Source organism: Oryctolagus cuniculus, chromosome 9, assembly GCF_964237555.1.
Source record: "Oryctolagus cuniculus chromosome 9, mOryCun1.1, whole genome shotgun sequence".
In the NCBI taxonomy this organism is placed as follows: domain Eukaryota; kingdom Metazoa; phylum Chordata; class Mammalia; order Lagomorpha; family Leporidae; genus Oryctolagus; species Oryctolagus cuniculus.
Genome location: NC_091440.1, coordinates 131,135,475 through 131,159,730, shown reverse-complemented (window position 1 = coordinate 131,159,730; position 24,256 = coordinate 131,135,475). Strand labels below are relative to the sequence as shown.

Sequence of the window (24,256 nt, the reverse complement as noted above, 5' to 3'; positions counted from 1 at the left end):
CAAAAGCAAACAGGCCTGAAAAAGGAACTGAAGTGTTGTCTAGAATGTTCTCAGAACATCAGATACCTCAGTCACTAAGCCGCCTTTGAGCCACTTGACTTTTTAACCACATTTCACAAAGTTAAATTGGCCGAGTTTGTGAGCTGAGAACCCCGGATTCCTAACACATTATGAAATCACATCAGTGCTTTCCCAGTTCCTGCCTTCAAATGCTTTAGCAATGTTACTAATCAGAACAAGATTAAAAAAAAAGCAAAAAACTGGGCCTTAGTTTAAGAATACAAAGACTTATGTGAGGGTGTGTTCTGGGGCACTGTCAGGTAAACGGCTGATTAGGACATCCACATTCCGTATTGTGAATGCAGACTTCACTTCCAATCCAGCTCCCTGCTACTGCACACCTAGGGAAGTGCAGGTGATTGCTCAAGGGCTGGGCCTCTTCCACCCACACTGGAGACGCAGATGCAGTCCAGGGTCCCGGCTTCTGCCTGGCCCAGACTCCGCAGTCTCAGTTGTTGCGGTCCTTTGGGGAGTGAACCAGCAGATGGAAAATCAATCTCCTCTCTCTCTCTCTGACTCTGCCTTTCAAATAAATTAATAAGTAAATAAATCTTTTATAAAATTTACTAAAAGCCACCCAGATGAGAAAATGAAATATCTGGTGGGATTTGGAGACACAGAATGAGAGAGAGAGAGAGGGAGGGAAGAAGAGAGAGGGAGGAAGAAAAACAGAGAATGACAGGTACTTACTGACAAAAGGTAGACAATCTTGCCTTCTTTTATACTACTTTTCTTTTTTTAGAAAGCTCCCCAGAGGGTCATGGTATCCATCCCATTCTCTCCCTCCCAGGCCACAATCTCCAGCTGGCCTCCAGTCCACCGTGTCATTCTTGTTCCCAGGGATCCTGCTCTTATTCCCCTTCCTTGGAAGAATTATCTGGGGACAGAGATCATGCCCAGGACCTCTCCCTGCTCAGACCAACATGCCCAAATACTCAGGCCACCAAGTCTGACATAGATTCAGACTTCCCATGACTGGGTAGGAAAAACTAACTTGTACGGACTTATGGGCAACTGTGTCTTTGAAATCTTAGGAACTTATGGGCAACTGTGTCTTTGAAATCTTAGAAGTGAATGAAGGATTGTAGTATGTGGGTAGAATTAAAACTGACCAAACATACTTTAAAATAAAAAAAGAAAGAGGGAAGAAATAGGATATTATTTTTCATATCCTAGGGAAGTTTTATGCTTTTTTTCATTTTAAATATTTTTTATTGAAACCCTGCTAGCAGACACCATGGAGGGTAGATGATAACAACACAGTCTCACTCATTATGGTACTTACATCTCATTCGGTGATTAATAAGAAGATGCAACCCATTACACTAGAAGCCAGAATAAATGCCTCAAGAAAGGCAAGAAATGCTATGGTTCTTAGGAGTTAGGAAAAACTAACCAGAAGTGTGCCATTTGACCTGGGATTTGCGAGTTCATTAGAATTGAAACTGCTGTCCTGAACTGCACCAGTTTCTCCAGTATCTAAACAGGTCAGGGATACCACAGATTCAAGCAAGCAAAAGCTTTTCTGCTTTTGTTTTCTGGACATTTCTAAGCAAGGCTATTCTATCCCACCTTCCTCCTAACACACCGTGCTGAGGAAAGCAAATGTTTATTAGCCTCATCTCATCTGGTATTGTGTCATTAGTACGCACTGGAAACAGTAATAATAAACCATAATAAAATATGTGAGTAGCGTGCTTCCACAACATTCATTCTTTTCTTTCCTTTTTGTCTAAGACACTCTTACTGTAAATACAAATTTATTTACCAACCTCAGTATTTGCTTACTAACTACTTCATTCACAGGGCCATGTACTCAAATACCATGTTGTCTCATTTCCTGGATTAAATATAAATATGCTTAATAAAGTTATGAATCATATTTTAAAATTAAATGCAACAAAAAATCTTTGATTATAAGCATGAACAGTAGCATTATCAATTAGTTCGTATGGCAAATTAAATGTAGTTAACTTGATTTTGACTATCTTCCTATGCATAGATAGTACACATTTCACCACATTTTGCATAAATCATGCTAAATAAAGGAGTTTGCATAATGAAATTGAAAGTGAAAGGGATTAGAGAATTAACACTTCAGAGCCAGTTTTAGAATTTATCTGATCTTTAGATCTGAACTCTCCTTTATCCACTGCCTCTCCTTTTTAGGTTCAGAAAACTGTTTCTTAAAACATCTTCCTGTGATGGTGTGTCAGTCAGCTTTCATCACTGTAATGAAATTCCCAATGTGGGCTGAGTTTATGGAGGGAAGAGGCTTATTTTGGCTCGTGGTTCTGAAGATTCTCAGTCCAAGATCAGGGACTCCATTGGTTGGGCTTGAAGTGACGGGGGTTTTGCTGGCAGAGGTACGAGGAGGCATAGAGACAGGGAGGGTGTATGTCTGTCAATCTCTCTTTATGAAGCCACCAGGATTCCATCACAGGGGTTCACCTGGTGATGTCATTGAAGCCAGTAACTTTCCAGAGACCCCACCTGGGAACACTGTGATTGGATTCATTTCCACCCTCCTCATACCATTAACCTAAGACTTTAGGGACTGAGTTCCTGACTTTGGGTTGGGGAGGACAAGCATTCCAAACCCAGCATGTGGGGGAAACCTCACTGTGTTTGACCTAAGGTATTTTCTCAGAGTCATACAATGAAACCCTCAGCACTGTCCCAATTTTCTAGGGGATCACAAAATATCATTTCCTACGGTTTGCGATTGCTTCTCAAAAATGCCTACATTCTTCTGTGATTTTTCTTTGGAAGACCTTGTGACCTAAAACTTCAACTCTGAGATGTGCCAGCATCTAGTTCACATTTTTGGGTATTAAGTATTCTTTAAGTAAAATGAAATTTTTTTTGTAAAATGAATTTTATCTTGAAAATTTTGCAACCTCAATATAACTGTGGATTCTGGGATGTCTTGGTAAGGACTGACCATTTAAAATTTTCTTTTCTTTTTTTTTTGGACAGGCAGAGTGGACAGTGAGAGAGAGAGAGAGAGAGAGACAGAGAGAAAGGTCTTCCATTGCCGTTGGTTCACCCTCCAATGGCCGCCGCGGCCGGCGCGCTGCGGCCGGCGCGCTGCGGCTGGTGCACCGCACTGATCTGAAGCCAGGAGCCAGGTGCTTCTCCTGGTCTCCCATGGGGTGCAGGGCCCAAGCACTTGGGCCATCCTCCACTGCACTCCCGGGCCACAGCAGAGAGCTGGCCTGGAAGAGGGGCAACCGGGACAGAATCCGGCGCCCCGACCGGAACTAGAACCCGGTGTGCCAGCACCGCAAGGTGGAGGATTAGCCTATTGAGCCACAGCGCCGGCCCTAAAATTTTCTTTTTATTTATTTGAAAGGCAGATAGACAAAAGAGAAAAAAATCTTCATCCATTGGTTCATTCCCAAATGCCATGCCTGGGCCAGGCCAAAGCAAGGAGCCCAAAACCCAATCCAGGTCTCCCACGTGGGTGGCTGGAACCCAAGTACTGGAGCCTTCACCTGCCTCTCAGCATGCTAATTATCAGGAGGCCTGATTGGAAACAGAGCCGGGATTCAAACCCAGCCGCTCAGATACAGGATGGACATGTCCCAAGAGGTATCTTTAACTGCTATGCCAAATGCCTACCTCCTATTTTCCTGAAAAAAAAAAAAAAAATTACAGTGCGTCAAACAATTCCTGCATGCCAGTCACTATGCAAGTAGAAGTTCCTCCTTTTTCTGTGTGAGAACTGCCAGGGTGTGTTGGTGTCGCTGCTCTGTAGATGAGAAACCTGGAGAAGCTGGAGCCGTCAGCACGCTGTGCTGTGCTGGCAAGCTGAGTCTGATGCTGAAGCCACTTTGTTTCCGCTATTGTCTGAAAAGACACAGCTCTCTTAGCTGACCTGGCAAATGAGCGTCGCAGAGAAGGCTGTCAGCATGGTGTGCTGCTTCATCTATGTTCACAGAAAGCTTTGGTTTAGGGACAGAGGAAATCACCACTGGGGAGGAGCAACCCAAACCGATTTTAACATCAAGGTTAGCCTAGAACTTGGCCATCTTTCATATATGCTAACATGGAAAAAGCCTTATTCTTGTATTAAAGTGACACTCCCTTCAACTATATTCAGTTCACTTTCAAATTAGATTATATTTTCTACTCTTTCCTGTTCTTCTAAAGCTATTTCTCTATAAAAATTTAAATAATTTCTTTAAAGATACCCTTAATTGTAAATCAAAGTTCTGAGAGAGATGAAATAAGCTATCTTAATTTGGTGATATTTATGAAATAAAAATCATCATTTACTCATTACATCCTCTATTAAGAATCAAAACATCCAAAAGCGAGAGACTCAGAGGAAAACTGTGATCAAAGTGTTGAAACTAGCATCAAAAGAAGAGACTGTCTTATTACAGAATAAAGATTATATCTTCTTTTAGACACGTCATCAGAAGGCACACTTAAATCCCAGCACTGATATAGGCTCACCGCACACTGAGATATACATGCAGGGCATAGGATAGTCACACACACATTGATCCTGCTACCCCCAAGGTAGATATTCCTGGGCCTGGGGGATGGGCTGCACTGGAACAGATTTTGCCCGCGCAGTCACTGGTAAGCAAAACTCCACAGAAAGCCAGCGAGGACAGGCATCTGGGTTTCCGTCTACTGCACTAGGATGTACTGTGGCATCCTTGTAAACTCCAGGAACCCGACTGAACCCTGCAATGAATGACTCTCTCCACAGATGCGGTTCCTACTAAAGGAGACTGGCATCCTATTCTGATTATGAGCAGTCTACTTATTTTGTTGCTTTCACTGTATATGTTGCATAATCCTCTTTGGGCAGGGGTAAAAATCTGTCATTTAATGTGTCCTTTCTTTAAGAAATTACTTGAGCCATGCAGAGATGGCCTCAGAGGACTGCTGTAGCTAGTTGACTTCTAATTCTTGCTGACTACAAAGCTCCAAATAAATTTTATATAAATATCTTTGGATACTTGACTAACAGAATTATAAATTTTGTAGTTTGTAAATTGTACATTTTGATGTCTTCTCCTGTGCAGTAATTGGTAAACTTTTTAACTTTTTTTTTAAAAGGGGTCTATAAAGATGTACATAATTCTCTGTAGCATTCTCTTACTTGGGAAAGTGTTACACAGTTTTTTCTTCATATTTAACTCTTCTGTGAGCTCATTTAGAATAATAAATGTAGAAAAAATTTTCCTTTTCATCCAAAAGTTTTCCTTGTTTTGTGAGTCAAATATTTTGTTAAATATTAGGGAGGTGTGGTTTTTGTAGGTCAAATATCAAGAATTTTATATGATAATCTAACATAATTATACCTATGCTTCAACTTGACCTTTAGAGAAGTTTACCTTTTTAATAGCTTGGCAGTACTTTGATTCTTTCACTAACTTTACTTTTATTTACTGGAAATAAACATGGTCCCTGTTTTAAGAGGATGTGCTCATTTGTTTTGGTACCTAGAAATCCTTTATCCGAAACATAAACTTTAAGTAATAGTAAATATTTCTTTTTGGCTCAGTATTTTTTCTTTTCACCTCATGTTTATTTTATGTAAACTGGGAATGACCTATTATGCATTCAGGACTCAAATCTGGCTTGTGCTATGCATGAAAGAATCTGTGACATGATTGGTTCCAACGTGTGCATTTATATGAATTATTAACAGCTAGATGTTATAGCTCCCAGGTGCTGACTTCTTGTTGCCATGGTGACATCACAGTGTTACATTATTCTTAACCTTAACACATCTCATGTATTAAGTATTGTTAATACTGCTGTGAAATTTTTATCAGTATTGTTCCCAATTAGGTTTTATATTATCTTTCAACTTTTGGGGTTTTTAATCTGCCTATAAGCCTTTCCTGTTACATTTTTAAACAGCTTGAATTATTTTACTTCTCAGCCTAGGAAATCCTGAGAGTTTTTGTGATTCTTTGTGAGACTCGAAGCAGGGACAAAACTAACACTCCTCACTGCTCTCTCCTTCTCCCTTGACATCAAATAGAGAATAATGGAAAGTGTTAACACTAACCAACATTAATAAGTTTTACTACCAATACCATAAACTATCAGTTGTTTAATGTTAGCTCAGGAGAGTAAGAGACAGAACGAATTATCAAGTTCCCTGAGATATTTCTAATAGCCATGATAAGCTGTAAATAAGGGGGTGGGATTTGGTGTCAGATAATTTTTGTTATAATGAATAGCTTTGAATATAAACACAATGGGAAGAATTCCAGATTTCAAGGAAAAACAATGAGGATCACTGTTTAGGTAAAAATAATCTAAATTATACTATGATGCTTATAGGTATACTCCAGTATACTCTCCATGACATACAGAGGTAATTCTGGGTTTTTACAAAGAGAATGTAAAGTGAACATGATTAGTGTTTCTTTTTGTGACAGCTAATAATTACAGGCAGTCCGGCTGCTGCCTTTGTTCCTCTTGCTTCCTGCTGCTGTGTTGTGTGATCCCCTGTCTGATGGGCCAGGCAGGTAAGCTAGTACCATTCTCACAGAGCAACCAACCCCTCTGAACTGTGTCGGCACAGGTCCATGTTTCTAGAAAGGAAAGTTTCGTACGGGGTACTCTGAGTGCTTATCAATTATGTAGAACTTTGGTAGGACCGGTGAAACTTGAGCTAGCTCAAAATGCTAAATGTTAGGCCTCTGGAGATGGAAACAGAACTGTGTGCAAATGGTCACCTAACCATTACAGAGTCACACGCAAGCAATCATACGAGCGCTGGAAGAATTACGTGAAGGTAATCACACAGGCAGCGGAAAGACTCACACGCAGGCAAGCAGACAAGCACTGGATACAAGTGCACGCAGTTGATCACACACGCTTTGTTTAGTCCTCATAACAAATGGAATAAAAATGAGTCAGCCTAGCTCAGGATATGGGTCATGCTATGAGTAAAGGATGAGATTAACTTTCTGTCACAGAACAATCTCTCCAAAGCCCATTATCACAGCCATGGTCCTACAGTGTATTTAAAAAACAAATTGTTTATTTGAAAGGTAGGGTTACAGAAATGGAGAGAGCGAGCGAGCGAGCTTCCATCTGCTCGGTCACTCCCCAGATGGGTGCAGTGCCTGAGGCTGAGCCAGGCTGAAGCTGGGGTTCCATCTCCGCTACGGTGGCAGGGCCCCAGCGCTTAGACCTTCTGCTTTGCCCCCAGGCGCGTTAGCAGGGAGATGGCTCAAAAGTGTAGCAGCTGGGGCTCACACGGGCACTCATGTGGGGTGCCAGTGTCACAGGGGTGTCCTAACTTCCTACACCACAATGCCGGCCCCTATACTGTCTTTTTTTTTTTTTTTTTGAAGTGTATATAGAAAACATTTTATCAAAAATTTCCAGTTAGCCCAGTTTTATGGTGGAACCCTGTAGAAACACTTGTGAAATGAGTGCTGATTTGCAGTCTCCGCTGTTCACTGCTTCATGACTGCTTGTGGATCTAATCTGGGCTTTATACCAAGGTGGAAGGATAGCTGTGCTGCTTTTTGGAGTTGAATTGGAGCTGCCATCACTTAGGAAGATGGCAGTAGTACTCTTTCTTGAAGTTTGTATGTATGTATTCTAGTAGTCTTGGAATACTACTAGAAAACTATATATTAGCCATGGTGACTAATTTCTGTTTTTTTATTATAATGTATATTTCACTCTTTTTTAAAAAGATTTATTTATTTGAAAGGCAGAGTTAAGAGAGGCATAGTCAGAGAGAGAGACAGAGAAAGAGAGAGAGAGAGAGAGAGAGAGAGAAGTCTTCGATCCACTGGTTCACTCTCCAAGTGGCCGCAGTGGCTGGAGCTGGATTGGTCTGAAGCCAGGAACCAGGAGCCTCCTTCAGGTCTCCCATGCGGGTTCAGGGACCCAAAAACTTGGGCCATCTTCTACTGCTTTCCAAGGCCATAGCAGAGAGCTGGATGGGAAGTAGAGCAGCCAGGACCTGAACTGACATCCATATTGGATGCCAGCACTGAAGGTGGTAGCTTTACCCTCTACACCACAGAGCTGGCCTCTAATTTCTGTTTTATGCTATAATCATTATTAAATATTAATTTAAGATAATTTCATATTATATGAATAGTTATGATAATGTAGAAATAACTATCTACCCCAACTCTAGCTTTTAAAAGTGAGATTACTGGAGCCGATGCTGTGGCACACTGTGTTAAGCTGCCATCTGCAGTGCCAGCATCCCATATCAGCACCAGTTTGAGTCCTGGCTGATTCACTTCCAATCCAGCTCCCTGCTAATGGCCCCAGTGTTTGGGGCCCTGTATCTAATTGGGAGATCAGGAGGTAGCTCTTAGCTCCTGACTTTGGCTTGGCCCAGCCCTGGCCGTTGCAGCCATTTGGGGAGTAAACCATTTTTCTCTCTCTGTCCCTTCTCTCTCTCTGTAGCTCTTTCAAATAAATAAATCTTAAAAAAAGAATTTTAAAAATGAAGTTACATTGGAGAAGATATAATACAGAAGAGGACAGGACGGGGAGGCACAGGGATGGAAGAAATACGACCAGAAGTGGTGTCGCCAGGCTGGCCACTTCTCAGAAAGAGAGTGCCTCAAAAAGTTCCCGGCTCTTCCTCAGGCTGCGCTCAGCCAGGAGAAACCAGGTTCACATCGAGCACCAAGATCCTCGAGCTCATCAGAGAGAAGCTGATGAGTTCAAGTTGATGAACTCGGATCTCCAGGCTCAACCAAGGCAGCTGAATACCACACCCGCCAAGAAAATCAAAGTTGGTTTTGGCCAGAAAGCTATCATAATCTTTGCCCCTGTTTGTCAACTAAAATCTTTCCAGAAATTTCATGTCTGGCTTGTACGTGGGCTGAAGAAGTTGTTTAGTGGGAAGCTTGCTGTCTTTACTGCTCAGAGGAGAATTCTGCCTAAGCCAACCTGACAAAGCAGCACGAAAAATAAGCAAGAGCTCCCTGGGAGCCGCACTCTGCCAGCCGTGCGCTCTGCGATGCTGGAGGACTTCGTCTTTCCCAGTGACATCATGGGCTCGAGCGTCCAGGAGAAGCTGGACGACAGCCGCTCTAAAGGTCCATGTGGACCACGCACAGCAGAACAGCGTGGTGCAGAAGGGGGACGCTTGTGCTGGTGTCTGTAAGAGGCTCACGGCAAGGATGTTAATTCTGAGTTCCCAGAGTTCCAGTTGTAAACAAAAATGACTAAATAAAAGATGGTTCACAGTTAAAAAAAAAAAAAAAAGAAGTTCATGGAAGATGGAATTAAAAGATAAGTTTATTTAATACAAAAACTGTTGAAATCCATGCATATAAGGCATCTTTAAAAAGTCCATAGAAAATGTATATTATGAAAAAACTTGTGCATAGATTTCAAAATTCCTTTGCATCACAATAAACTTACCTTTAAATTCTATTTTCCCATGAAATTCAGAAGCACTGTGGCATGCCCCAAAGAGTCCATTCATGTTACATGCCCATTACTCAAGGTACCCAAGTCGGGGAATGACTGAAATACCCATCACCAGGCGGTGATTGATCAACTGTGGCATATGCGCACAACAGAATGCCATTCAGCTTTCAAAAAGCGCAGGGTGGCATCTCCTGGGGCAACGTGGATGAGCCTGCAGATATCATGCCCGTGGACAGAAGGCAGTCACAAGAGACCGTGCATCGCATGGTTCCGATATGCCTATAATAGACAAATCAGAGGGTGGGGGTGGGGGAGGAGAAGAAGGTTCTTCCACTTGGCGCCGGATTCCCTTTTGGGGTGAACAAAATGTTCTGAAATTAGTGGTGATGGTTACCGAAGCTGTACCAAAATCCACTGAATTGTACACTATGCAAATGTGGATTTTATCAAACATGAATTTATGTCTCATTTTTTAAAAGCAACGAATAAGACCAAAGCTTTCTTATATTTCTAAAGATCTCACTGAAAAATCTTTCATAAATGTATGAGTATAGTTGAAATGTAAACACTTGGAATTTGAAGTAATAGTTAAATATATTATAGCCTAATGCCATCTATCCTTCAGCTAAATGACTTGTGTACTGTGGGAAATAGGTAGACATCTCATCTACAAGAGGCACATCCTGTTTAAATCCGTCTCTCAACACACACACACACACACATACACACAGAGACACAGTCTGTACACTTTATACTTTTTGAAAAAATTAAGTTGCAGTAATCATAAATCTTCACCCCAAACCTCTTTAAAGGTATATTTTCAAGGACCAAGGATATTCCCTAACAGAATCACTGTACAGTCATCAGTTCTAGAAAAGTTAACCTTGACACAATACTGACATCTAAAAGAGTCCACACTCAGAGTTTGCCAGTTGTCACAAAACTTGCTTTAGGGCAGTTTGTTTTTCTAAATCCAGGATCATGCGTTGCATGTTGTCCCCCATTTCTTCGCATCTGACAGAGTTCCCTCCCTCCCTCCCTCCCTCCCTCTCCCTCCCTCCCTTCCTTTCTTCCTTTTTCTTTCTCTCTTTCTCTTTCTTTTTCTTTCTCTCTTTGTCTGTCTTTCTTTCTTTCTTTCTTTCTTTCTTTCTTTCTCTTTCTTTCAAGACATCCATATTTTTAGAGAGTGCAGGACTTGTTTTTTAAACACTGTCCCTCTGATAGTTTTCTCATGAGTGATTAAGGTTATCTATTTTACAGTATTTCTATCTATATTAGTTTCCAAGAGCTATTATAACAAATTACCAAAACTTAGTGGTCTAAAGCAACAGAATTTAATTTTCTCGCCTTCTTGGAGGCCAGAAGTCAAGCCATCAGCAAGCCCAGTCTATCTGGAAGGCTCCAGGGAGAATCCTTTCTGCCTCTGCCAGCTCTTGAGCCCAGCATACCTTGGATGGTGGGAGCTTCACTCCTGCTGCTTGTGGCCTTCTTTCCTTCCCTGCGTCTCTTCTCTTTCTATAAGGGCATTGTTGGATTTAGGGCCCATCTGATTAACCCAAGGTTCTCTCCCCTCAAGATCCTGGACTCAGTCTCATCTACAAAGAGCCTGCTTCTTTCTTTCTTTTCTTTTTTAACATGTACGTATTTATTTATTGATTTGAAAGGCAGCATTACAGAGAGGCAGAGATAAAGAGGGAGAGATCTTCCATCCGCTGGTTCACTCCCCAAATGGCCACAACAGCCAGAGCTGGACATATCCAAAGCCAAGAGCCTGGAACTTCTTCCAGATCTCCCACAAGGGTGCAGGGGCCCAGGGAGCTGGATTAGAAGTGGAGCAGCCTGGACTCAAACCGGTGCCCATATGGGATGTTGGCACTGTAGGTGGCAGCTTCACCTGCTGCGCACAGCGCTGGCCCCAAGAACCTATTTCTAAATAAGGTCAAAGTCACAGTCATGGGTAAAGGGGTTACAAATAGGATCACGATCTTTTCAAATCCACAGTTCAACTCACTATTTTACCTAAATGATGTGTCTTTCTCAAAGGAGAATACAAAGTTGTTCCAGATGTAGACAGAACCAGGAAGCTGGCGGTTGTAAGAAAAAGTTGTAAATTCATATTGATATTCTAATTCAAATTAGATTTTTCCTAGCTTCCCCACATTGCATGTTTGTGTCTTTCTTCTACAATGAGAATTTTAGCTCAAAATATGTACCTATTTGATCAACCCTGTGGTATACATAGTTTAAAAATTGCTGCATTCATATCATTACCCCAAATAAACTGCCAGATAAGGCCAGAGATTTCACTGTGGTTGTCTTTGAAATTATGTAGCCAAGTTCGAAAGTTACTTGGATCAACTCACCCCCATGTAGTTATGTTTTCCACTAGATATGCTGTTCCAGTAGATTTGTGTCCATTGGAACTCGGTTTTAGGCTTTGTTCCTCTAACTGTATTTGTTGAACGGTAACACTTTAACATGGTGCTAAAAGTAAAAGCTCTGTGCAAGGAGACTGGGAAGTCAGTTCCCTCCCCTGTCTGTCCTGCCTTCTTCCCAGCTCCCGTGGGTAGCCCATTCCACTAACTTCTGGTGTACAATTCCTGCTTTTTTCTGCAGAAATGAGCAGATACACATGTGTTTTATTTTCCTTTCTTTGTACATAGAAGGTAATATACCATATACCATTGTCAGCCAGGACAGTTTTGTGCTCTGGGGACATTTCCCTTCGCCACTGGAAGGAGTGCTGCTGACATCTAGTGGACAGAGACCAGCTGTGCAACTGCACATCCTGGTGTGCTGCTGAAAAACCTTGTTGGGCATCTCCCTGTGCGATGGGCTTTGCACCTGAACTACCCACCTTGGAGCTACCCTCAGTCAGTTCACAGTTTCCTCAGCCTCTTTCCTAGCTGCACAGGGAATACACTACAGTCTACTCCGTCAGCCTCCTTTGCACAGGCATTTAAACAAAATCCTGTATTGTATAGCCTTATCCATGTTTGGTATTTCTGGAAGTACATCTTTACACTGAAGTCCCAGAAGTGGGTCAAGGGTGGATACATACGTTTGCCAAGTCCCTCCCAAAGAAGCCACCATTTGCATTTATACCATAATGAGAGTTCTGTATTTACACACAGCCTGCCAGTGAAGTGTTAACACTGTTACCCATCTGATATGTGACTCCATGTTGTGTTAATTTGCATCTTTCTTGTTATGAATGGCATTTTTTTTAGTTTTATTTGTTCACATTGCTGAGTCAAGTCCTAAATTTTATATTTGACCCAAATAATTTTAGGTGAAGTACAGGAGACACCACCAAATGCAATGAGACAAAGGATACGTTTCTCTACTGAAAATGTTCCATGATGTCTTACAGAAACTTTTCTTGTGTCTATGTCTCAAAAAGTGTTCACGCAACTGTAACAGGTATTATTGTTTTTAGTGTTCATCACCAGGTAACGGTGATCCTAGACTTCTCGTGTGTAAAGTCTGCTCTGAAGTTTCCGACCCCGAGGGTATTCCACTGAGCTAAAGTGAGCTGCACACTAGGGTCGTCGTGCTTGGTGTTTTTCAGGCCGTACATGTCTCTTGGAAGTCTTCGGGATCAAGTCATCTATCCTGATTCAGTGGATGACATGCATGATAAAGGCTATACAGACCACGATTTGGAATGTATTCTACGCAACGTCCACCTCTATCATATAGTTCAGAGAGAAGGAGGTACGGTCTATCATTTTCAATGCATTTAATTTCATTTCTTAAACTGGAGTATATATGTTTAATCTATGGTTTAATTTGAATATATGCAGTAATAGAAACATGAGCACATCAGTGTAAAAATGGATTCTTATGCCTATTCCTGATTGACATTTCCTTCTCTGCTTGTGCTGTGTTTAGTGTGGCTCCGAACTTCCCAGCAAGTCTGTATGTCACAGCAGCCAGCATTTAAAAACAGTTTTGTTCTGTTATATTCAAAAGCACAAGCGTCCCTGAGGTCACTGTCACTCTGCATGCAGTTAAATCTGTGGCAGAAGCATTCACCTGCCAAGCCCTTCACTTGCATTAAATTTAATTATTCAGGATGTGGGTATCACGGAATTTCTTTTTCATTTTCAGAGCCACAGTCTTACCAGTATATTTTTTTCTCTCTCGATCAGCACATAGAAAATTAAAGTATAAAATATTTGTGTTCTGTTTTTTCAGAATAAGACACTTTTGAAAGAGTAGCAATAACATTTATACACATGAGCTTTAAAAAGAATTATCTTCTTATCATCAAACTTCCAGAAAATTTGGTAATTCATATAATTTGAAGGTCTAAAAAAACTAACTGAAATAAGAAGCCAGAATTCCTGGTTTATTTCTGTGTGGATCTGCATTATTGGAAAAAGTAGAGCAGAAGAGTGACTGAGGATGTGGACTTTGAACTCAGAGAATTCTGGAATCAAGTGCTAGCACTACTCTCTGTATCTTCAACTGTAAATTAAGGTTGCTGTGAAGATTCAGCAGCATTTCCCATAAAGCACTTTGCACAGTGGCACATGAACGCACGAGAATTGGCTGCCAACGGTGATGCTGGCTACTGTGAAACTGACGCTCCGGTATTTGTCTTTTTGGAATACTACTTGATATTTTACATAGCAGTTTCACAGATATTATTTCATTTGATCCTTACAGTAAGCAAATAGGACAGACAAGAGAGATAATATTACATCTGTTTGCATGGTATTTCCGATTGTCTGCTTTTCAGACAAAGCAGGCTGTCTGTGTGCTTCATGTGGTTGACTCTTTCGCAGCTTTGAAGCCCTGTGGCAGAGTAAGTGCTACATGGGCACCTTGTTAAACAAGTTTGCAGCCCAGTGATCCTAATAGAATTATTTATTTATTTATTTATTTATTTGACAGGCAGAGTGGACAGTGAGAGAGAGAGACAGAGAGAAAGGTCTTCCATTTCCATTGGTTCACCCTCCAATGGCTGCCGCGGCTGGCACGCTGCGGCTGGCGCACCGCGCTGATCCGATGGCAGGAGCCAGGTGCTTCTCCTCGTCTCCCATGGGGTGCAGGGCCCAAGCACTTGGGCCATCCTCCACTGCACTCCCTGGCCACAGCAGAGAGCTGGACTGGAAGAGGGGCAACCGGGACAGAATCCGGCACCCTGACCGGGACTAGAACCCGGTGTGCCGGCGCCACAAGGCGGAGGATTAGCCTAGTGAGCCACGGCGCCGGCCCCTAATAGAATTTTATAATAAGCATGGAAAATTCTATTATTTAAGGTGCCATCAAGGGTTTCTAGAAGCAGTTTTAAGAATATTCCAACTTTAATAATGTAATAGTAATTAGTATGTTTTATTGAGTTCTCACTGTTTGGAATATACCATATTGAGTAATTTATCCATATTATTTTATTTTATATTCACAGCGGGCCAGTGGTCTAGGTCTCACTATCCCCATTCTACAGGTTACATTCAGAAGGTTAGTAACTTGTCTCCTGGCAAGTGGCAGGACAGGGAATCAGACCCAGAACTGACCTGAATGTTTGTATTCAGTGCTAGGCTAGCCTCTTGTGCTGTGCTTCCTTCTTGTTGGTTAGACACTAATCAGAACTACTGTGTCTGACACATAAAACAATTCCAAAGAAACGAATTTTACTTGCTTAGTCCGTAAGCAGGAAAACACTGAAAATTTACAAGTATATCACTTTGGAAGAAGCCTACTGAAGTTCTGTTTAGACTAGCTGAAATATGGAATTAAGAATTACCTTCCATTCCATCGAACAGGTTCACACACACACAGAGAGAGAGAAAGAGAGAGAGAGAGAGAGAAATAGAACGGGTAACAAATGGGCAGGAGTAAAAGGGTGCATCTCCAGGAAGCAGAGAGGCCTCCTCTTCTTAGCTGGCTTGGTTTCACTAGATCAGCATCAGAAGCAACCTGGTGACTTGGGGCCCTGATTTAGGAGTTCTGTGACCATGCGAGATCACATACAAAACACTTGGAGTTGGCAGAACCAAGAACACAATTTAGGAAAATATATAAAAAGGTTAAGCTTCTTTTTACGCAAATACTTTCCTCTTGTCCCTTGTTCTCAGTGGGCAGGGAAAAACAACTTTTTCAGGCCCAGAACATTTCTCCACTATGTGGAAACTGAATCTGTTTTTTTAAAGTCATCACTTGTATTTCATAAGTGTCATAAAATTCGGTCACAGGGAAAGTTTTGTTTTCAGTACTCTTCCCTAGGAGCAGGAGCAAGAACCTTGAATCGGTGGTATTGTGAGATTTTCCCACCAATGATCGGTGGTATTGTGAGATTTTCCCACCAATGTAAATTTATAAGAATACATTTGTATATAAACAGTTTGTAAAAGACAACTCCAGAAGATGAACAGTAGTCCCCCTGGGAGAGCAGAACTGGAAGTCTGTACGGTAAACAAAGAAGGTCTCTTTCACTCTGAATAAGTCTGCATTGACAGTTATTAATATATTGCTTTTAATGTATTTCTGTTTCTTTAATTTTTTGGGTAGGTCTCACTTGCATAAATTTCAAACTTTGAGAATATTTAAAAATGTACTCTAGGAGTGGGCAATTGGCTTCTGAAAAAATTTCTTCTTGTTTCTGTTCCCTCCCATCCAGTTATCGCTTATCCCTCATTAAGTCACCGCTGTTCACTTTCTTTTTTTGATCTTTTAGATTTTCTTTTATTAAATGCAATATACTTTGTAATGATAATTTTTAAAGGAGGAAGGTGCTAAGAAACATAAAAATGCTCTCTATGTTTAACAGGTAACAGATGCTATTCTACCAGAGGCTCTGCACTTTGGATGTCAAAGGAAAATCTAAACTCCTCTGACCAGTAAAAAATTCAAATAATCCTTCTGATGATTTGGCTTTTTTGAAGCCCAGTGCATTTAAAACAATGAAGACAGGATTTCCTATTTTCTTTCCCTTTGACCAAGTTTATTCAGAAATTTCAATGGCAGTGAAAATTCAGCGAGAGGAAAAGATGAGGGCAAAGAGCCTGAATTTTTTCCAAATGGGAGAGTTAAGTCTTGAGCACTGAGAATGTGGCAATGCGGCCCTCGGTGTGTAGAAAGTTCTGGCGCTCATTTTCTTCTTTAGAAATCAGGCTCTGCCGCCAGTGGAACCATAGAGTGGGTTTTTTTTTTAAGTAATATTTTTTCTAACTATAAAATTGATAGATTTATCATAAAAAGTTCAAATATTATAGTAATGTGTAACTTTGAAGATAAAAGTCTCTTAATTCCAGTTTTACATGGTGTACATATGTGTTTATTTATAGAAATGCATATGTATGTATATATACATGTGTTGTGTGTATATGAAGGGACCTAAAAAAGTTCAGGAAAATGGAATTAAATAAGTTTATTTTGGTGGAAAAATTTTTGAAATCCATGATTGTTTTCCATAAACTTCTTGAAGACTCCTCATGTACTCTTTCAACTTAGTTTCTATAAAAACTGTCATAGACCCATTGCCTTGCTACTATGTGTAGATCTAGATCTAATATATTTTTTAATTCAAGACTTACTTTTTGATTAGCATTAAACCTGAAGACATTGCTGGAGATGGTATGCGCAGATAAACTGTAGAAGCATCAAACAGACCTGGATATAAATCTTGGTTCTGATATCTGTGTATTCTTAGACATATAAAATACCCCATAAATTTTAGCCTATTCCTTATAAATTCACGTATAAATAACTGTCTTCTAAGATGATGACAAAGCTCTCTTAAAGTCCCAGGCATGTGGGAGCCACTATACGTGGTTCCCCTCTCACAGGCTGTAGACTCAGACTTTACAATCGCCTGGTATGAGTTTGTTTATCTTTTCTTCCTTCAACTCCAAGGTAAGTATGCACCTCCTAACCCTTTGGAGAGACTAGGAAGCAAACCAACTGCTAAATACAGGTGCTCAGAATTCTTATAAGACAATTTGTCGATGTAAGAAATTATTGCCATTAAGAGAATATCAGATCTACACCAAAATGCTTATTCGAGAGGCTCTGTCATTTAGCCAAGCGTATGTTTGGTGCAATCCCAGGCTGTCTTCATGTTAACAATTTGAACTTGCCAGGAATCACGTGTCCAGGTTGGAAACAGTAACAGTTAAACAAGTGAATTATAAAATAGTGATCTTTTTATTTCTGCAGGGTGGGATGCTGTGTTGGACTGGAAGGACGTCTTGTCGGGAGGGGAGAAGCAAAGAATGGGCATGGCACGCATGTTCTACCACAAGTAAGCTCTCTGAGTCCATGGGGCGCCAACACACAGAGTTGACAGTCCAATTTCTGAATTTTTTTTCGTGTAATGGAATTTCCAATTATTTTATTTTTCTCTGGCTTTTTTTTTTTTACATTGCGTAAAGTTAGATGACATAATGTCCATAGGGCTAAGTTATATATTTATGTATCCTAAGTTTCAAAGTAGGATCATTACTAATTTTCTAATGTGAGGACTACTTGGCCCTGATTACATGGGTATAAACCTGGTAGGTAGGTCTTCAGTAACACTTCTGAATTTAATTATTAAATTCAAAATCACTCAGCTCTTTAACCTGTTAAACAGTTTTCTCCCTTTCAAAAATCAGAGCCATAGCCAAAGGAAGAAGGAGCCAGCCACAATGTCCATGAGGATGTGGGAATAATTTCTTTCAAAAGAACTTTTCTCTTTGTGACCCGCCTCAGAGCGTTTTGAGTTTCAGGACAGCAAGCACAGGGCACAGGATGGAGACCCAAAGCCACCTGATCCTATCCTTGTGTTTGTCCTGTACTCTGCAAAAGAAATCTTTCTTGTTTTGATTTTTTTTTGTCTTTGACATCTGGCAAAGAGGACATGAGTTGTGCAGAGAAGGGGCGTATTGGGAACTGTATTAATCACTTCTAGTTCTTGGACTTGACCGGGAACGGGCCAAGAGTCATACTCATCAAAGCATGAATAGGCCCTAAGTTGGGGCAGATGTGACGTTCTCCAGTGAGTTCCAGTGGAAGCTGTACCACTTTTTCAGAGAACTTTAAAAAGCTAATAAAGATAGCAAAAGTATATCAAATATGCCATCTTGAACATTTCACAACTAGTGGCTATCAAAAGTTATCAAAGAAATCTTTAATTATGGGGGAAAATCCAAACTTTCTCAAAAGATAGAAATTGTAAAATTAACCCCGTATTCTCACTATACTGATTTGGCAAATCTAACCTTTTCTACCTCGATTTATATACTCTTTTATTTCTGAGGCATTTAAAGCAATCCAAGTTATCATGACTTTTCCCCCTAAATACTTTGGCATCAATCTGTGAAATATTGGCACATTTTCTCACATAACAGATCATAGTCATACCTAATGACACTGGTAATTATTTAATCTTCTTATACCTGGTTCATATTCAAGCTTTCATGGTTGTCTCAAAAATATCTTTCTTATGCTTGGCTTGTTCACACCAAACTCTAAACAAGTTTCACACAGTGTATTTTGCTCTTACATCTCTTAATTATTTTTTACCATAAAGAGTCTGTTTTCTTCCCTGGTCCCAGTACCTTTTATGTCATGGGCTTGTTGAAGAAACAAGGTCACTGGTCGTGCAGGATGTGGCTTGTTCTAGACTTGTCTGCTTGCTTCTTGACCCTTTTATCTGGTTCTTCTAGCTTCCATTTTTCTTGCACCTAGAAATTGGAGTAAAAGCTTGGTCAGATTTGGCTTCAGCCTTTTTTACAAAACTATAGAAACATATAGAATGTTTATCATGAAAAACATTTAAGCAATTTTATTAAAATAGAATTGTATTGGCCTTTTATAAAGGTAGAAAATGTAGATAAAAAGGAGAACAATTTGTTATCTCATAGGTATAAAAACTATTAAAATTTGGGGATAAATTTCTTCCCAGTTTTGTTGGTAGACAAAAGTTGGTTGTTATTTGTCGCTCCCCGTCTTCGTGGAGGAACGACACAGGACCCTGCGCTGTTCTTTTGTCTGTTCGGCCCTTCCCGGGTTTGCTGCTGGTTCTTCCCGGGTTGGCTGCCGTCCCTTCCACCTCCGTGGAAGGGCGGTTCCCCCTGGCCACTTTCCCCACTTCCGCAGGGGAGCGGCACACCGCCGGCCGGCTCTCTCGGGGGCTGCACAGGTGTTATTCAGATAGATGTTCCCCTTAGATGTTCCTGGAGCATGTTGTCTCTCTCCTCCTTTATAGTCCTCCTCCGCCAATCCTAACTCGGCTGCCCACACGCCGAGTACGCTGCTCTCCTCCAGTCAGGAGCAGGATCAGCTCCTGGAGGTCATCACTCAAGTTGGCAAGAGGCAGCTGCATAGAAGCTGTTTTCTCCTCTCCCAGCGCCATATTGTGGGAGAGCAGATGCATAGAATAAGTCTTAATTCCAGTAACTCAGTCCAGTCCGAGTTGCTCCCCACAGTTATTTTGATTGTTTTTACTGTAGCTATTTTCATCAAGTATACTACAGTTTAGTTATTTTTTAAACTTTTATTTAATAAATATAAATTTCAAAAGTACAACTTTTGGATTATAGCGGATCCCGCCCGCCCATAACCACCCTCCCACCTGCAAACCATCCCATCTCCTACTCCCTCTCCCATCCCATTCTTCATTAAGATTCATTTTTAATTATCTTTATATACAGAAGATCAACTTAGTATATACTAAGTAACGATTTCAACAGTGTGCACCCACACAGACACACAAAGTATAAAGTACCCAAACAAACACACAAAGTACTGTTTGAATACTTGTTTTACTGTTAATTCGCATAAGTATACAACAGTTTATATAGCTGTTTTTATGTTCTGTGCTCTCATGTACTTCTTTATTATTATTTTTTTTTTGACAGGCAGAGTGGACAGTGAGAGAGAGACAGAGAGAAAGGTCCTCCTTTTGCCATTGGTTCACCCTCCAATGGCCGCCACGGCTGGCGCGCTGCAGCCAGCGCACCACGCCAATCCGAAGCCAGGAGCCAGGTGCCCCTCCTGGTCTCCCATGCGGGCACAGGGCCCAAGGACCTGGGCCATTCTCCACTGCACTCCCGGGCCACAGCAGAGAGCTGGCCTGGAAGAGAGGCAACCGGGACAGAATCCGGTGCCCCGACCGGGACCAGACCGGTGTGCCGGCGCCGCAAGGTGGAGGATTAGCCTGTTGAGCCACGGCACTGGCATCTCATGCACTTCTCTGTGTAATTATGTAATAATAACTAGCCAGAATTTATTATTATTATTATTATATATGTACCAAAGGTACAAATTTTAATACACAATTCAATGACTTTTGGTAAAACTGCACACCATGTACCAGCACCCTCATCAAGTAGAGAACATGTCTGTCATCCTAAGAGTTTGCTTCCTGCCCATTTCCAAATCCATTCCCCATGGGTTTGTTCTGTTCTGATTTCCATCATAAATTAGCTTCACTTCTTCCCCAACTTCATATAAATGGAGTCATATGTTCTATATTGTTTTTGTGTCTAGTTGAAAGTTTTTAGTGAGAAGAATATACTAGCTAATGACATGTGATTTATGACAGTGTGCGTGGTTAGCATAAGAAAATGGTGGTCTAAAAAATAGGAACCAAATTTTGCAAATTCAGAGTACTTAGCAAAGTGTATTTGGAATGCTCTTTCCTGAGATGAGATTCACATGTAAACTCCAGAGCTTGACATTTGTGACCAGCTGTTACCCCCTCTCACCCCAAGTCCATCTGGGTTTTGTACCTAACTATGATCAAAGGTATAGTTGGTGAAATGTAATGTGTTGGGACATAAAATATGGACACAAAGTTCTCACCATGTCAGTATGTTAGTAAAATAAGCCCAAAGAGATTCCAAGCACCTCTGACTGGTGGTAGATAGTTGGTATTTGTGAATCCAATGCATTCTGGATATTAGTGTGACAGGGAGTGACGATCAAGTCACAGGTGCATCTTGGACAGAAAAGTCAGAAAGCCATAGAAGAGCAGTGAAGGGGAGCAAGTAGCTGAGAAAAGACCAAAGGAATCAGGAAAATAAACCCAGAGGAAGTAAGGTGTGTGATGCGGAGAAACTGCTGGCTTCATTCTGGAACCTTGGCGGTAAGCCTTGAAGTATTAGCATGGAAGAGCTGGCCAGCTGACGTGGGAGCTCCGGCAGGGAGCCGAAGTGTCACAGTAGCATACTCCTTTGGAGGAGATTTTAAATGGAGCGGTTAAAGAATGATTGGAAACACCCTGTACTAAGGAGGACGCATCAGGTCCTTCTCAGGGCCGTTCTGCTGACGATGTCAAAGGAAGAGGGAAGGATCATCTGAGAAACAATGTTATCTATGTCTGGTTTAGTAATATGGGGACTAGAGGCCAGCTCCATTGCTTGTGTATTTCAGTCCATGCACATGCACTCTCTCTCTCTCTCACACACACACACACACACACACCACTCCTGCCAGCAACACAGAACTGTGGCATCTGTCCTCTCTCTGCCAGAAGCGGGGTTGCTATGACAACAGAGTATAAGACAAATAGGTTTTTTTCTAATTCTGAAATAGCATTTTTTTTCCTCTTCAGCTCCAAACACACTGAAAAATAAGACAAGATACCATGAACGAAATAGCCACTGGAAAGAGCCTTGCACACAGAGACCTATTTTATACATCCACAAAACAGTAATCACATCTGAGAGAAAGGAGTTAAACCAGAACAATAACCAGACGCCTGCCAGCGAAGCTACCTTGACACTGTCACGGGGAATGTGAGTGATCCTCCCGCTCCTTGTGTGGAGAGCATTTTTGGTGACATTTGCACCTGCGAGCCTTGACTGTGCACCTGGATTAGGTGACAGGAGCATGGCACTACACACATTCATCTGAGAAAAGTCACTCACAGCACTAAAGAATCAGTTATGCTGAGCAAGAAATTACTGTCAATTTTTTTCTTCATCATTTGTTTTTTTAAAAAAATCAGATTATCTTCATGAAAGTAATTGTCCTAGTAAATACTTGGAACTGATTTTCAACCCCAAAATGAATAACAAATGGCAGTGTCGGGCTGGCTTTCGTCCTGTTAGCTAAGCGAAGCTATGTTGCCGAACATCAACTCTGAAGTTATTTCAGAACGTTCATGGCAAATGCCTGTTACCAAAAACCCTGCTGTTTTTCCTTTCATGAACTTCAAGATATTTTCCCACCAAAATGAACTCAGCTTTTAATTTCACTTCCCACAAACTTTTTGAAGTACCCTCGGATAGACCTAAAGGCTGGAGAGGCTTTGGAAAGAAGAAAGGGAAAAGACAAAGACAGGAGCTGGGGGGGGGGGGGGGGTGTGAAAAGAGGGAGGAGCAGGAAGCCTGGGCGGGGGGGGGGGGGGGGTTGCTCTCACAGATGCACCAGTCACCAGCATGGAAACCGAACTAGGAAAAGAAATTCTCGAGTACAATAGGAAAAACACTTCACGGATTGTCCCCCAGGAGTGGGACTCTGGGGCAGGGTCGCAGTGTCGTGAGAGCAACATCTGCCCTGACCCTGCAAGCAGGCTCATTCACGCTTGCAGAGCCGGGCTGTGATGAAATGGTATTAGTAATGCCTAGGTGTTCACCTTGCGGCTGAGCTAATCTTCTCATTAAGTCTTTGCCAGCGAGGACTGGGGCCTGCTGAATAAGGAGCCACTTGAGTGTGTTTTTCATGTAATTAGTCAGACTGTGGTCACGAGGGATGAGGCTCCTTCTGCAGGATGTGCACTCTGCCACCTGTGCTCCCTAGCTGTGAGTCATTCACATGCGGGACAATGCAGCCCTTTGTATTGGGAGCAAGGGTCAGAAAGTCTACTTAGAGGGCACAGGGGGATAACCGCTTTTTTTTAAAGAGTAAAGCTGCTGTTTTGTTTCTCTCACTTAAGAGCCTTAAATAATGTCATATTCAGAGCGAGCGTTTAGCCTAGCAGTTAGGAATACCTGGGTTCCACAGCTGACCCAGATCCTGAGTCCCACCTGGGAACAGTGGTGATGGCTCCAGTACCTGAATCCCTGCCACCCACGGGGGGGACCTGGACGGGGTCTGAGGGCTTTGGCCCAGCTCAGCTCTGGCAGTTACACGGATCTGGGGCATGAACCAGCAGATGGGAACGCTCCACATATGTCTCTGTCTCTGTCTCTCAATTAAAATAAAAACCTGTCACACTCTCTGGCTCCTTTGCAGTTGTTAGCATTGCAACTCATGTTGTCCAAAGAAAAATTCAGAATTCAAACAGGAAAAATCATTGATTTATTGGTGTTTATTTTTTTAAAGACCAAAATATGCATTGCTGGATGAATGTACCAGTGCTGTCAGCATTGACGTGGAAGGGAAGATATTTCAGGCTGCGAAAGGGGCTGGAATCTCCTTATTGTCTATCACACACAGGCCTTCTCTCTGGTAAGTATTTCCGGTTGCTTTGTAACTTGTGATACATGGTTTCTGCTTCTGTTTCTGAAATAATACGTTTGCTACACTTTTCACTGGGAAGGAAAGAGCACGTCACTGGCTGCTTTCGACCTGCGTTTCTGCTAAGTTGCACACTAGCAGTTTAGATACCCCAGCCTCGTGCTATAGCTGTAATATTTGGCAGTTACCAGCACTTTTCAATAATCCTGAAAAAATGTGACAAAACAAAACAATGATTTATTTGAACTGAAAATATTTTTATAATTCCATAGCATGTCCTGGGAAAGAATATATTTTTTCCATTGTTCTTTCAGTCCTTTCTTTAAAACCCAAGAAAAAAATACCACAACTTAGTTTCTTCTAAATAATTAAATCAATGAAGATAATTAGAGGAAAAATT

At 41.5% G+C, this 24,256-nt stretch overlaps 1 protein-coding gene and 1 pseudogene across 4 annotated transcripts in view; both read left to right on the top strand.

The window, feature by feature from the left end:
- Positions 1-24,256, top strand: part of ABCD2 (ATP binding cassette subfamily D member 2) — a 59,953-nt gene that overhangs the window by 23,071 nt on the left and 12,626 nt on the right. For 3 of the 4 annotated variants that reach the window (XM_008259406.4, XM_070049653.1, XM_070049651.1), the window contains 3 exons: positions 13,031-13,176; positions 17,626-17,710; positions 23,722-23,847. In XM_008259406.4, the coding sequence (XP_008257628.4) occupies positions 13,031-13,176; positions 17,626-17,710; positions 23,722-23,847 (357 nt within the window). Of the gene's footprint in view, positions 1-850; positions 11,759-13,030; positions 13,177-17,625; positions 17,711-23,721; positions 23,848-24,256 lie in introns of those variants that run through there. The other variant, XM_070049652.1, reaches the window with a different exon arrangement.
- On the top strand, positions 8,522-9,241 carry LOC138843907 (small ribosomal subunit protein eS7-like; annotated as a pseudogene).